This window comes from Aythya fuligula, chromosome 24 (genome assembly GCF_009819795.1).
Source record: "Aythya fuligula isolate bAytFul2 chromosome 24, bAytFul2.pri, whole genome shotgun sequence".
NCBI lineage: Eukaryota > Metazoa > Chordata > Aves > Anseriformes > Anatidae > Aythya > Aythya fuligula.
Genome location: NC_045582.1, coordinates 3588128 through 3603143, shown reverse-complemented (window position 1 = coordinate 3603143; position 15016 = coordinate 3588128). Strand labels below are relative to the sequence as shown.

The following is a 15016-nucleotide window of genomic DNA, read 5'->3' as shown; positions in this document are numbered from 1 at the left end:
TCGCTTTGTGCACTGGAAAATGTGCACGTTCAAAAGCTTACTGAGAGAGTACAGAGGATAAATTTCTGGAACAAGTTTTATCACCCTAGGAAAGTTATTTCTGTAAAATGAAATTCCCATTATATCAGATACATGTGCTTTTAACTCCGAGAGTGTATCTTTTCCAGCCATCCTACTTTATCATTCCACCGGTGGAAGTGTAACGAGATGACACAGCTACCAGAATCATTGTTGTTTTTTTTCAGCAGTGAAAAGGAAATTGCCAAGTGACCGGTGTTTTGTTTTGAGAGGAGCAGGTAGCATACAGCAGGTGAAGGAGCAGGCTGTGAGCATTACTGCTGGGTGGTGCACTTGGATGGTTTTGGGGGAAAGTCTACAAAACAGATCACAGCCTTTTGAGCAATACACGGATCGTTTGCTGTTACAAGAGTGGATTGTGTACAGCAGTATTGCTTACTGTTGGTAAGCTTTCCAGCTTGAGCTTTATTGTATTACCGAGACTCACTCCTACTTTTGTGATAGTGGGAAGGTGCCATTATATTGCTTTGAAATCTGAGGAGCTTGCTCTTCCTACGCATTTTGAGAGGATATGAGCAGTTTATGCTTTCCTGTTGCCTGCTCCTACTATGGGGAGGAAAATATCTAGCAGTGTCTTTGTTCTAAATTACTGCCAGGACGTGTTTTGCTTGGCTTTTTGTACCAGATACTGTCTTGTCCTATCTGCTTTCTGCTGCACCCAGATGGCAAAGCAGAGAGCGTGTGATAGCTGTGTAAATAAATATTAAGACTTGATTTTCTTCTCTTCCACATGGAGCTCTTGAAAGGAATGCAGTGGCCAGGCCTGCTTCCATTCAGAACACATTAGTCATCGTGCTCCTTGTAAATCTTCAGCATTACAGACTACCAGAAAGGCCAGTAAGCGTGCTATCTCTGCTTAAAATGCCTCATCTATCTCGACTTTCTTCCCCTGAGTGCTTCTGTAATCCTGCTGGATACGTAATTGATAAATGGACACAATTTTAGCTTCAGTTTCCTCATGAAAAAGGTAAGAGAGATGGCTTCTTCAAGCAGTGCGTCACATCCAGCGCACAGATGATGCACTGAAGCTTTTTTGCATCTCTGGTTGCTGGACCAGTAAGAAAATAACAAAAAATGCTCATAGCCAAAAAGTAAGGTTAAAATGGGGTGTTATACCTACAATACCTGTAATACCTTGGCTGCACACCCCTTTAGGAAAGGGCTCTAAAGCCCCATTCATCCCATAGCTGAAAGTTTTTGTGAAACCAATCCCGTGCTTTGCTGTCAGAGCATAACAAATGAGTTAGGAAGATGTAGTACCTCTTGTGCTAGCAGCACGGTTACAGATTTTTGGTGGGATTGTTGATCTCCCAATAAATCTCAACTGCCATAAATGCAGACAGATTCCAGAAATAACTGTCACTGGCTTCCAAACACGAGGCCTTCCCAAAAAGATCGATGCCAAGGCTGATGAGTTGACCTTCGTGTTCTTGGAATCGCTTCTTTTACTCGAGTAGCTGACACAGCATGCAAAACTTCTAAAAAGCTTCACAGTGTTTAGCAAACAGTTACGGGATGAGTCAGAGCAGCAGCGGCAGGGCTTGATTCAGCACTCAGAGACCTTGGGTCTATTCCCAGCTTTGCCGTTAGCCTTGCTGGGCTCCTTGGAGATCAGCATCTCATCCGCCTGCCTGTTTCCCTCCCTATTAATAGCAGAGTGATCCATGCAGCTAATGGTCCTTGGGTGTCTGACGCTGGAAGGATACGTAACGGGGAGGTGGTTGGTGTTCCCAGTTCTAAAAAGCAGTTGTCTTCCAGGTATGTCCTTAATGAAGCTGTGCACTGAAATGAAGCATGTGCTTAAATCCTGATTCAGAGCATCACTTCCTCTCACAAAGGGACCTTTTACTGGAAGTGTAGGACCTTTTTTGTTTTGGTTGTGTTTTTTTCAGCTCCATGTTCCTGCTGATGGTACTTGATCAAAAGCAACAATTTGGTTTCATTGCATCAGACCCTTTTCCAGAACAGCATGTTACAAACAGTAAGCTTGATGGATTATCCAGCCTCAGGAAGGGAAATAAAGGCAAATAAAATGGGTTAGGATGTTTGTCAAATTGATAGCTGGAAGTCGTGTGCCTAGTGCACTCTTAGTAACCTCCTGAGTAGCACAGCTCAGCATCGCCACTGATGAATACTTGCTGTCAACAGCAGATAAATTGATTTGCTTAGAAAGAGCTGTGCCGTATGATGTCCTCCTAGATAAAACAAACACTGACTATTCCAACCCAGCTGTGGTTTTTGAAGTCTCTGAGTGACATTGGGAGCAAAAGGATTACTGACCTGGCAACGTAATTGAAAATCCATTAAAATAACAGTTGGGAGCTCTTTGTGCTGCACAGGATCACCTCATTCAGAAACTCAATCACATGTCTATAACTTGCTTTTGAGAAATCAGGGAAATTTGTTGTTCATTTGAGGCTTTGAAGGTGTTGAAATCTTAAGAAGAGCTACTACACTGAGTGGTCTTAGTAGACAATAGTGAAGCTAGTCAGTTAAAATAATTTAGCTGCCTAATGTGAGTGTCTGATGCCACACACTGCAGCAGGCTTTCTGGGGGACAGTGTCAGAAAACCCTCACATGGGTAAACTAAAGGTTGCCCAAAGTCTAATCTAAAAAAGAAAAAGGAATATCCCTTGCAGGAGAAAGGGAGAGAAGACCATATTCCTGTATCAGTAGCTGTGGAATAAAAAAAAACAATTCCTAATGGCCTACTTAAAAAAGTTTTTGTTTGACTGGCTGCAGAAAAAAGAGCCCAAAGAAATGACAGAAAGCCTGACCCTTGGGTTGGTCTGGTTGGAAAAATTGTTCTTGGACGTGTGTGTTCAGTAGTTGCATTAAGGCTGGAGGCAGAACTGAAGCAGGGAAGAAAGCGTTGACAGTGACGGACAACCACAATTGTCAGGGATATTTTGGGAGATACAAAACATATGTGAGGAGACAGAGAAAGCCACGTACAGATACTCCACCTCTGCTTACACTGAAGGGAGAAGGATGTTCTGGGGTTGTGCTGTGGTCATTGTGAGACAGAAACGCAGATCGTTATGAAAGTGGATTAATAATATACTAAAAGGCTTAAGTAATTGTTGGCACGGGCTCCAGAACGCCAGTGGGAAGCACGCCGTCCCTCTCACCCACTCCGTTCCTGCTGAAAATGTCACTTACCCCAAACTCAGAAGCCGTGTGTTTATGATGACAGAAATGAAAGGTGAACAGTTGCTTTTCCTCCTCTGGATTACTCAGGGTTGTACTTCTCTGTCTATTTTTCATGCAGTAAGTTCGTTGGGGCAAGGGTTGCTTTTAGCTCTTGTTGTCAGAGATGAGCAAATCGTTAATTTTAAAAATAAATGACTGAAGGCTGCCTAGCAGGAGCGCTGCTCAGGCTGTCTTTTCAGCTCCCTTGCCATGCTGGAAAAGAGCATTATTTTATTGTATTCGTAGAGTAGATTGAAGTTATCTGTGATTTCTAGTTCAGTGTCCATCGGCAAACTATTGGAGAAGAAAAATGCTTAGAAATGAGCCAATTTAGAAAACCGGTATCAGGTGTACTTTTTTGTCCTGCAAAAGCTGTGCAAGGAAACAATCTGTGTCCAGCTTGTTCAGGAGTCACCTGACGTTATGCTCGCCATGGACCATAGGAGGACAAAAACATCACAAGCAGGCAGAATTCTCTTCCTCCCAGAGGCTGGTGGGCAACCACTGAGGTTTGTGGTGTCTCAGTCCCCCTCTGATGGGAAACGGAGCCTTTTGTCATGTGAAAAGTGGTCATGGTAGGAAAGGTTGGACACTCCTCAAGGTTTGCAGTGAAGGAAAGAAAGCAAGGAGCTTAAACTTGAGGCTGCTCTCTTCCTTTTGTCATTTCTCCTCCTAACAGCCCGTCTGACTAAGGTTTTGTAAGCGGCAGCAGGGTGATTACTGCCTTGAAGGATTAGCAGAGAAAATACTGGCGGTACAATGATGCCATCGTGTAACATCACCCAGGTCTGTTCTGGCTGCCCTCCTCTCCCAGCTCCCAGTGAGAAGTTTGGGTGTGGACAGAGAGAAGATTTTCAAAAGGGAAAGTTCACTCTTGCTGTCATTCCAGGGTCGCATTCAGGGTTGTGGTTGGCATCGTGTTGAGTGCTGTTGTGTAGACAGGAATGAAGAAGTGTGCCAGGAAACTAGAAGCATCGAGTGCTAAATGACTTGCCATCCATTTCCTCGCAAGGAAAATATGAAGTACATGGCAATTTTAATTGCTTCTTAGCAGAGATTTCTGTGAATCAATTTCCTAATTTATTTTTTTTAAAGGTAACAATCTAGCTTTCAGGAATGGAGCTGGCAAAATCCCCTTTTTCCTTTTAACTCGTAGGCTTCTCCTGCCTCAGAAGAAGAGGTGAGGCAGCGGAGCTGAGAAATGCCCTGTTGGTCGTGGTTTGTGGGACCCCAGCTCCCAGCAGAGCCATCCTTGCTGGGGAAGTTCCCCTTCCATTTTCCTTCCACCCCCTGTCATCTGTAGGAGTTTGTAGCACAGAGAGGCCTGCAGGGAAGAAGAACAAGAGGGATTGTCTTGCCAGATCTGGCAAACCCTCCGAAGTCATGAATAAAGCTTCTCAAATTGCAACACCCATCTTGACACTTGCAAATAAAACATTAGCATTTCTGGCAGGGTGCGTTTGGTTAGCCTTTTGTTTTAATCTGTACGCATGTATTATGGAAATCAGTTTACAGGATTCCTGACTGTATTTCAAGTCAGCCCTCTGACAAAGAGCAGCCTGCCAGTTCTTCAGCAGTGCCAGTGAGTCAAGCTTCAGCTCGGCTCCTTCCTTGCAGTAGGTGCATGCCAGGTTCCTGGTGAGCTAGCCACGGGCAGCTGAGTACAGAGCTTCGTGTAACTGCTAAACTCATGTGCTGGTACTGGGTGCTTGTAAACATACTGCCTGGGACCACAGAATGACTGGAAGGTGAAACTGAAAAAAAAAAAAAAAAAGGTTGTGAATAAGAACAGCAGGGTTTTTCAAGCTAAGATCCCATACAAAAGAGCACTCAGCACCTCTGCCATGTTGTGCCGTGTTTTTTCTTCCTTTTTTCTATTTATTCTTTCACCCCTTGCAATACCCTTTGACTTAACTTCCTCTGAGCAGGGCTGGTGAGCGGCATGGCCAAGTCACCACACTGCTGTCCTTGCCGTGCTGCTTTCCTGTCTCCAAATGTTCCCGGATAATGTATAACTTGGGCTGATGCCTCTCAGCTGGAGCGTGACCTTGCTTGTCCAGCACTGGTCCTTCACCTCAGCAAAACAAACCAAGAGGCGTTCCCACCGGTACGGAAAAATACAGAGTCACAGACATGTCCTGGGTGACCTTTGCATCTCAGCGAGGGCCACCAGCACCCCCGGGAGGTGAGAGAGCCCAAGGTGAGATGGGTTCAGCTCAAGGGAAGAAGCCCGAACCAGGTGTCCCTTCTGGTTAGGATCACCTTTGCTGTTTTCCCTGGAGGTATTCTGTGTTACTCACCCAGGATTTTTAATGGATGTGATACACGGTTTAAATAAGCCACTGAACAGCTCTGTTCCTTGGCTTTCTGGCTGTGTCTGGCTGCTCGTGGTAGCAGCACTTAAACAAATGAGCCTGAAAGCCAGTTCGGCAGCACTAATGGATTGTACCCTACACAGAGCAGCTGGTTTGGGAGCTGTGCTTCCATGGCATTAGCTCACTCAGCTGGTGCTGAGCACTGCTGCTGACTTCAGAGGCTCTTCCCCCATCCTTCAAGCCACGAGCCAAAGCGTCACTGCCATTGCTGCGGGCGTATAAAAAGAACAGGAGTCCTCCTACCTTATGCAGAGGTGGAAGGCTTTGTTACTTCAGAGCCCTGATGCCCTGCGACACGAATGAGTTTCAGAGGGCATTTTCTGGCAAACTCAGCTGTGTAAAAGTAACGAATGTTCCTGATAAACTGGGTCTCCACATCTGCGCACGGTCATGTGCAGTGAATAAAACCCAGCATTTGCGTTATTACAACCAGCGCTGTGCCTGGCAGATGGCCTTCTGGCAGGTAAAAGCACGGCACTGAATTTACGTGAAGCTATTTTGTATGGCTCAAAAAGAGAGGAATCTTACCAGGTGCAGAAATAGGGTTAAAATGCAATGCCTCCTTGTCCGGCACTGCAGAAGGAAGCTGAGACGTGTCACACCAGAGGCATGATGTCAGAGGAATGCCTCTTAGATGGAGGATATTATTTTTCACAAATAGTGGTGCCAGAGAACTGCTTAAAATTGGCCTGGCCTATTAAGTAAAAATAACTCCTTTCCCTTGAGCCATCTGCAGCCCCTTTCTCCTTCGATGTGCGCGCTGTCCTGCCGGTCTTGCTCCTGTTCCTGGCTGTTACCTCCTGCCCCCCTGGCCTGCCCTCTGCCCCTCCCAAGCTCAGTCTCTTTTCCCCCTCTGCACTTCCAGGTGATGCCCCACAGTCCCTTACGTTTCCCCCACTCTGTGCCCTTTCTGCCCTCTTCCCCCTGCTGCTCTCACGCGGCTCTCCCCCTCCTGTTTCTCGCTGTGCTGGGGAGAGCCACTTTGCTTTTAGCACACACGTGTCGCCCTTTTTCTTCCAGCAGCTGCTTTCGTAGATCTGATCTATATGAGGAAATCTCCCTTTTTTTTTTCCTGATTGCCCGGAATTCTTCCTTGCTTTTCTCAGCCAGAGCCAAATCCCTTTCAAATCAGGCCGAGAACCAGTCAGCTGCAATGGGTGGCTTAGCCTGGAGGTGTAGGGACACACAGCTCTGCTGCCAAGCCTGGCGTTCCAGAAAGGGTGGATGGGGCCGTGACACAGGATGGAAGGGCAGAAGTGGAGGCAGCATGAACGGTGCTGGTTTTATGAGGCTGAATAATGAGATTTGAGAAGTGGTTGTGGTGGGAAGGAGAGAGCAGGATGGCTGGCGGCAGAAAGCTTGGAAGAGGCTTCAGGAGGCCTGCTGGGTGTACCACCTAAAGAATATCTGACCAAATTCTTTCATAATTCTGCTTCAGCACTTAGGGAGATGAGCCACTGTCATTTATAGGGAGGTTCAGTGCGCCCTGACCCCACTGCAGGAGGGGATGGGGCCGTGCGCGCACCGAGCACTGGCCGCAGGCTGTGAGAGGCGACGCTCTGCAATCTGCGTCTGGTATTGCTCAAGCCTTGTAACACATAATTAATATTTTAAAAAAAAATAAGTTGTCACAAAGCTCACGATAACTGTGTTTCTTTGGTATGCAGCCAGCCAGCTAGACTCTCCAAATTATTTTAGGAACGTAGGCCTTACAGGCCAAGTCCTTTATTTTTCCTAAGAGGTGCACGAGATAAGCTGTTGTTTTGGCGCTAAGTGGGGCAGAAGCAGCTTTGTGTTCAAAAGAGAAGAATGTCAGTCCTCAGAACCCACGTTTGGCGTGGAGTCGCTTGCAAGTGATTTCTCCTTGCCAACTTGCAAGAGTTTTTTACACATTTGCACATTGGGGAGGAGCACAAGGAGCACTGGCTGTGCAGCTGGCACGTGAGGCTGCCTGCTTGCGTGACCCCATCCGTGCTCTAGCATGTGGGATCAGTTGAGGTAAAACATGCATGATACAAGTGTGAATTACTTTTGAAGCTCTCTTGCAAGCAAGAGAGGAAATGATACAAGTTTGTGACTTTTGGCATTTGATATTTAATAGAAACAGCAAAAAAGCCTTGGGTTCTCAGTGTGGAGGCATTCAGCTTGCTGAAATTGCATTCTCAGCCCTTTCAGAAATGGCATAAACATGTACGTTGAATGGTTCTCTTTATTTAGGTGTTACTTTCCCCATCCCTTGTAGGAATCCACGCCTTTTGCATTCGGATTGCTTACAGGCATTGTGTACCCCGTGTTTGGGAAGATTTCAGTTTAATAGAACTCCAGAGCAAGGAACTTCTCAGCTTCCAGCTTTGTAAATATCATTTAACAAACAACGAGAGCTGAAATAATGGTTTAAAAGTATGGGAAGGCCAATCTAGTGTTTATGGTGTTTCGTGCTACGTGATGACAAAGTTCAAATTGAAAATATGATCAGAAAAACTACGCCTTAAATTGTATCAGACAAAAATAGCACTTACTGGTGACAACAGCCAGGCATGCCCGTATCTTTGGAAGAGCAGGCTGTCCCCTGATGATTTCCTTCATTGTAACACTTCCTAGATGAAATGAAATGTTTCACTCAAGGATTTAGTTTATGATGAGAGCTGCTTGGAACTTTCTCAACAATAGAGCAAAGCTTTTTAAAGCAAAGAAATTCAACTTTTGGAAAATGAAGCTTTTACTGAGAGCACACCTTGTTCGATGCAATGTTCAATTCCAGCCTGAACAGGTTCTTATTTTTCATTTCTTGGATGTACTTCTTGGCTTGTCCAGGTGAGCAAGAGGAGGAGGGACTAATAACACCCTGAATTACGGCTAGTCTGAGGAGTGTTATTTCAGATGTAGAGCAAGATCTGGACGTGATCTCCCACATCTTAGCAAGGTATCCTAAGCAGTGAGATGGTGCTAAAGGCATTCACCTACTGTGGGGAGAAAGAACAGGGTTTGAACCTGGGAATGAGCCCCTTCCACAGCAGCCCCCCTGTTGTCCTGAAGTCTCCTCCTTTCTTTTTCCATGTGAAACCTGGCCCCATTCCCGAAGGCGGAGCCAGGGAACGATTTGAGACCTTTGAAAGTTTTATAGGATGAGAAAACCGTTTCCCACCCAACTCTGGTTATATAAGCAAAGAGCCTGGTTTCTAACACCAGATTCAGCTTCCAGCGCTAGCTTTTGGCAGCGTCTTTTTGATTTGAAAATTGAGAAAATGTCATGGAGAATAAATAACATCAAGATGAAATTCTGGCGCAGTTGCACTTGTGAGAACATCGTAGTGCCTTTCCTTTAGTTGCCTTTCCAAAGTCTTCCTTGCTTACTGGTTTGTCTTCAGATCCATCTATTAAGCACTACATCCATCATACTGCTCAGGCTCTGCCAATATGTGAATAAATCCAGCCCAAGTATCAAAAACGTATGTGAAGGGGCTTCAACGAGCTGAGATGTAACTGCACGTATATTCCAGAAGAAGGAAGTGTGTCCCTATAAGTAGCGGTGGCCGTTCTCTGCAGGGGTACTGGCTGCGTCCCCTTTTCCATGACTTGGCTCTTTAGGTTCCTGGAAGAAGTTAGTAAGCCTCTCCTAAAGAGGAGGCCTTATTTTTGTGCCTCTATACGTTGTGTGTTGGAAGTAAGAGCTCTGCACGTATAGCAGTTTGGTTTCTGTTAGCAGGAACGTGATACATCAAAGGAAGGCTGCTCAGGACCTTAGTGGTGTGGGATCCCCAAGTTCTAATCCCCAGATAAATGATACTGCAGAAAAGAAATCACTGCCTTTATTATGACTTTACCCGGTGCTGTTCTCTAAGGGGACACATTATATTTTAACTGGCTGGTAGCAAAAATTACGTTATGAATTTGGAGATATCCATTAAAGCTTAAGCACATGTTTTAGGACTTGATGCTCCAAATTGCAGCCTAGCTTCATCGCTGCATGCATCACACCTTGTTTTCACTCCAGAAGGAAATTATTTCATTATATCCCATTGGTAATTTCATAGATTTCTTTTTAAAATGAAAAAAAAACAGTGCTGAGCCAGCAATGTTTGAGGACCCCCAGCCTTATGTTTTGCTTTCTTAGTGCCATCTTCTGCAGCCACATGGTCCGGAGACCGATGGATCCAGCCAGCAGCCAGCAGCCCTGGCCTCATTGCAGAGCTCACACAGCATCCAGAGATACCCAGCAGTATCAGATACAGTTATCAGATACAGAGAGGCCACACAAATCAGGTCCTTGGTTAAAAAGCCCACTCTCCCCAAGTTCAGAAATGTGTTTTATTTTGCAATATTAGTGCGCTGTGCTGCAGCAATGGACAGCACAGGCTTCTTTTCCAGGGCAATGGTGGCAAACTGCCTCTGCCTGCTTCACTGTGATATTTTTGGATACTGTCAGTGGCATTTGAAAAGGCAGTGAATGGGAGCAGCACTGGAGAAAAGCTTTTTTTTGACCTGGCCGACGCTGGCACCAAATGGCCAGGCTGGCACCGAGGATGCTGCTCCCTGCGAGGGACGGGGGGAGCTGCTCAGCAGGGTGGGACTGGAGCAGTCTGCTGAGGGCTCAGCAAGCCAAGAGAGGTCTGGGGGTGTTTTCTTATATTTAAAAAGAAACCAAGAGAATTGTCAGATCAGAGTGCAAAGATAGCACTGGTTTTCTGCAGATTTGAAAAGGCGGGCAGGATTTGGTGGGTGCTGGCAGACTTGGGAAAAGCAGGTGCCCTCAGAAAAGTGGAAGGTTTCATTTTTATTTTTTTTTCTTGTCTTGGTTTTGTGAATGAAGAGTTCTATCGCAGTGGATGAGTAATGTATAGTAAACCTGGCATTCCCTGTTGTTCATGGGAATCTGTCACTTGCAGATGCTACCTTGCTGCAAGGTACTCTCTTCCAGCTAGTGCCGCATGTCTGCGTCTACAGAGCTTGACGTTTGCAAGCAGCAACTAAAAAGTAAGTTTAAGAAAACAATCACAAGTTATTATTGATGCCAAGTCCTTCCATAGAGCTCGGAGCACAATCCTATCGCTCGGTGCTGTGCTTCTGAGATGTCAGCTACTGTCACTGTCCGTCTCCGTGAGCAGCTACAGCATAATTTCATATATTCCCCGAGTGGCAGGTCCAGTCACTTTTCAGGATCAGTGCCTGTTTTCACCAGCCGATTCATCTGGATCCTTGTCACGGGTGGTTAACGCTTGGTGTTCTCAAAGACTTCGCCTGCCAGAACACATCAGAGCTGCCGGACGCAAAACGCTGCTTTTAACAACTCACCCGCCTCGTGTCTGACGAAGGTGCGCCCTTGTTCCTTTCCTCTCTGCCAGGTCGTCGCCTATCACTACTGCCAAGCAGACAATGCCTACACCTGCCTGGTGCCCGAGTTCGTGCACAACGTGGCCGCGCTGCTCTGCCGCTCGCCGCAGTTCGTCGCCTACAGGGAGCAGCTCCTGCGAGAGCCCCACCTGCAGAGCATGCTCAGCCTGAGGTCCTGCGTCCAAGACCCCATGGCCTCCTTTCGGAGGGGAGTCCTGGAGCCCTTGGAGAATCTGCACAAAGGTATTGTGATGACACCTTTCCCATAGCTCCCACTGCACCTTTTTTTTTTTAATATTGTGCTTAGATGTATCTGAGCATTTAAACAAAGCAATAAATTAATCCATCTGTGTCGCAGTCCAAGAGCTGCAGGCAAGAGGTGAGACCTAGAAAAGCTGAGATTATGCCATCATCCATATTTGGAAGCAAAGGGTTAATCCCTCTTCTCCTGGTGTGCAATTCAGGGCCACAAATGAAATGTTAATGACAACGTGCATTTGACTTTGCTTTCTCGGTTTCTTCCCCATCCCAAATGTGGCCTCGCAGCTCTGAAGGTGAAAACAAGCAACAATTTCCATGCACAGCTCTGCTTATGGCAATGTGTTTTGATTTACTTACTTAGGGGGTGAGTGTTTTTCCCTTTCCCTGTCATTATTTAGTGGGCTCTTGAGAATTTGAAGCTTTCAGCCAAAGAGCTGATACCATAAAAGTCTATAGACACCCTGTCTAAAGCTTCTAGGGCAACTGGTAACAGGCCATATCCTGATTACTGATTTCAGAGCTTTTTCCAATGCAGCATTGATTTTGTCTCCTTTTCTTTCAAGATGCAACTAATTCGTTGTGACAATCGCTACCTTTAAGATCTCCGCTCGTTGCCATGAAAACTGGCAGAGGGTTGCAGAGTTCAGGGCTGTGTTGTCCTGCAAAATTGCCTTTATCAAAGTGGCACACTCTTGAGTCGTCAGCCACAAAAATAGTTGAGATAATTTTCTGTTATGACCCTGCATATATCCCAGTGTCTGAACCGACGTGAAATAGGTGCAGCCTCTACCAGATTCAAAGCCCTGCTGTTCAGATGAGCTCTTCTGAACAAAGCGTCCAAGCCCTGAGCTGCTGAGTCCAACTTGCGTGGTTCTACCAGGCACAAGAACACCCCGAGCCAGCACAGCTCGACAGCAGTTGATTTTCCTGGCATGGAGAAATGTCACTGTAGGAGTAGTGTGGCTACCCTTTCCTACCAACACTCCTGGCAGAGAAAGGACACGTTTAGGAACCGCTGCTCTAAAGGAAAATAATCTGTGGTTATTGCAGTAACTCTTTGGGAGGCGTTCCAGCTCTTGATTTTAAAGGGTTTCAGAGGATGCTTATTTTTCCTGCCAAGCAGGTTGGCCCTCAGCTGGTCCCAAGTTCTTGGGGGGTGGAAAATTTTTCTATAAAAGTTCTGTTTGCTTTTGGGCTCGGCATTCGACGCAGCTCTGATGGAGCCAGTGATTGGGGCTCTCATCTTTCAACGTTGCTGATGGAGAGTGCTGGCAAGCTGATTTGTACCAAGTGTTTTGTGACAAAATGAACAGTGTCTGGAAATTGGTTTTAAAATATATAACATTTAAGACTCTGTAAATATATCAGCAGGTCTTTTACAAGGTGCTGTTGAAGCTTTAATGCTACTGGGGCAAACTTATTGCATAACCATTAATGGTGAATGTCACTGAGAAACTCAGATTCATGTTTCTCAAATACATTTTTTTGAATCGCCAGGAATCTAAATAATACATAGGAGAACAAAGTTCTGATTCTTCCCCTCTCCCTGCCTTCTCCCCTCTCCCTCAGGCTTTATGAGAAACATGAGATATGAGCATAAAACTCGTGCTCCATATTCACTCCAGGATTTCAGAGAGTCATAAAGTGTAGTTTCAAGTATATCCAATAAGCTTACTGAAAAGTTAACTGAAAAAGGATCCCTGGCGAATTTAATGCAAAATATGTGTTCTTCGTATGGATATTAACAGCACATTTAGAAATAAATGCAACTTGGTAGCATAAGGCAAGGACAAGATGGGATTTTGGTGTTCAGCGCTACTGAAAGCAAGGTGTTTACGCGTTTCTGCCCTCCCTGGAATACCACAGACGGCTCGTGTTGCCGATGAACATTTTGTGCTGGATTTTTATAGAAAATTTCCTGATGCACTTTACAATCAAAGAGAAAAGCTGATCAGCTGTCAGGAATACTGAGCTTTTTTGTTAGCCGGGCTTATCCCTGGTACTTTACAAAGGAGAGACAACATTATACCGATTATAACCTGTAGTACGTCAGTAGCTTATGCCAACAGTAGCCTCGGATGTCCTATTTCCCACCCATTACTACGTTTATTAGACAAGATTACCTTTGAGAAGATATCACTTGAGCTTAAGATCCCAGTTCACAAGGATATATATCATTAGTTCCAAAGCTCTACTCAGCTCTCAGCATCCGACCTAGAAACACTGGCTTCATTGTATGCATCACTTTGGTTACTGCATTCACCCACAGCAAAAAAAAAAAAAAAAAAAAAGGTTTAAAAAGATCATGACTTGCTTTTTGTGGGATCTGGTTATTCCCCCCAGCTTGTTTATAAAAGTGGTTTTGACTGCACAGTTCTGATCAAACTCCTTTACAGTGCTGGAAACAGCCAATGTAACCTTCAAAATGTTGTACAGCCAGCCCCACACCTGCAGAGTGATGGCTTACGCTCCTCAAATAATTGTTTTGCCTGTGAATCGGGTTTGCTTTCATTTCAAAACACTTGTCCAGACCTTACTTGATCAATAAGATGAAGTGCAAAAATAAATAAAATAAATAAAGTGCAGACATCAGAATCAGCATAGTGTGGAGGTGTTGGGGAAGTGACTTTCTTGGTGAGCCTTCAAAAATTAAGACAGGCTGACATCAGGTGTGAGCTTAATACCAAAACTACAGAGAACTTCTGATAATGTGCTTATTAAAACTTATCAGAAGGACCTTGATTCACATCAAATAACATCAGACTTTGTGGAAGTGGTAGTTTTTTAAGGATGTCTGTTTTACTTGTAGAATATTACATTTTGTATGTCAGAAATAAAATATGTATTTTGGAAGAATGGAAATTGTTTATGTGAGAACCTACCTAGGAATTAGTGTATCGTAAGAGAGGTGCTGCTGCTGCATTTGTATTTCTTCTTTAGCAGTATTTGATGACACTTCAGAACAATGCAGTGACTTTACAGTATATTGTAGGCACATGTTTAGCCTTTTAAATTAATGCCTTTTTTCTTTCTCTTATCTCAGAGAGGAAGATCCCTGATGAAGATTTCATCATATTAATTGATGGCTTAAATGAGGCAGAATTTCACAAGCCAGATTATGGAGACACCATAGTATCATTCCTCAGCAAAATGATTGGGAAGTTCCCTTCCTGGCTGAAGCTGGTGGTGACAGTCAGGACAAGTCTACAGGTACACTGAGTCCAGTAACTCTGATAAACTGTTCCGTTGTCATGATGGGTGTTGATAAAGATTGTCTTAGTGTATATAAGGATTTGTTTAAGACCCTATATTTTAGGTTATCCCTTTGGCCTTTTTACACTTGGATTTGCATTTCTGTCCCAGACTTTACGGAGTTGGAAGGGTCTAATCTGGCTTCACTTGTTTATGCCCATAGATGTTCATCATGTTCAAATGAAATGAATTCATTCAAGTTCATTTCATGTAAACTAAACTCATGTGAAAAGGGGCTACTTAATCACCAAGCATATTAGGAGACTGCTTGAAAACGTCCTCTCCTCGTTGTGGAAGGGCCAAGGATTGTGCATCTTCATACCACTTTGTGCAACTGCGTTGGAAGGAGTCAATGTTGGTACAAGTCATTATTCAGCTCAGTTAAGAATATCTTGAGTAGGCGCTGAAGCTCTAGGCTGAATGTTGTTTGGGTTATCCATAAGTATTTTCATTTTAGTTTGCAGCTGAGCAGGTTTTCTTTTTTTTTGTTATTATTTTTTACCTTCATCCTAGCCTTAGCTATCAT

The 15016-nt window shown here is 44.8% G+C and overlaps 1 protein-coding gene across 13 annotated transcripts in view; it reads left to right on the top strand.

Annotated features, from left to right (window-relative positions):
- Positions 1-15016, top strand: part of TANC2 (tetratricopeptide repeat, ankyrin repeat and coiled-coil containing 2) — a 280077-nt gene that overhangs the window by 212343 nt on the left and 52718 nt on the right. For all 13 annotated transcript variants that reach the window (XM_032202931.1, XM_032202934.1, XM_032202941.1 and 10 more), the window contains 2 exons: positions 10989-11220; positions 14282-14448. In XM_032202931.1, coding sequence (XP_032058822.1) covers positions 10989-11220; positions 14282-14448 — 399 coding nt within the window. The remainder of the gene's footprint in view (positions 1-10988; positions 11221-14281; positions 14449-15016) is intronic.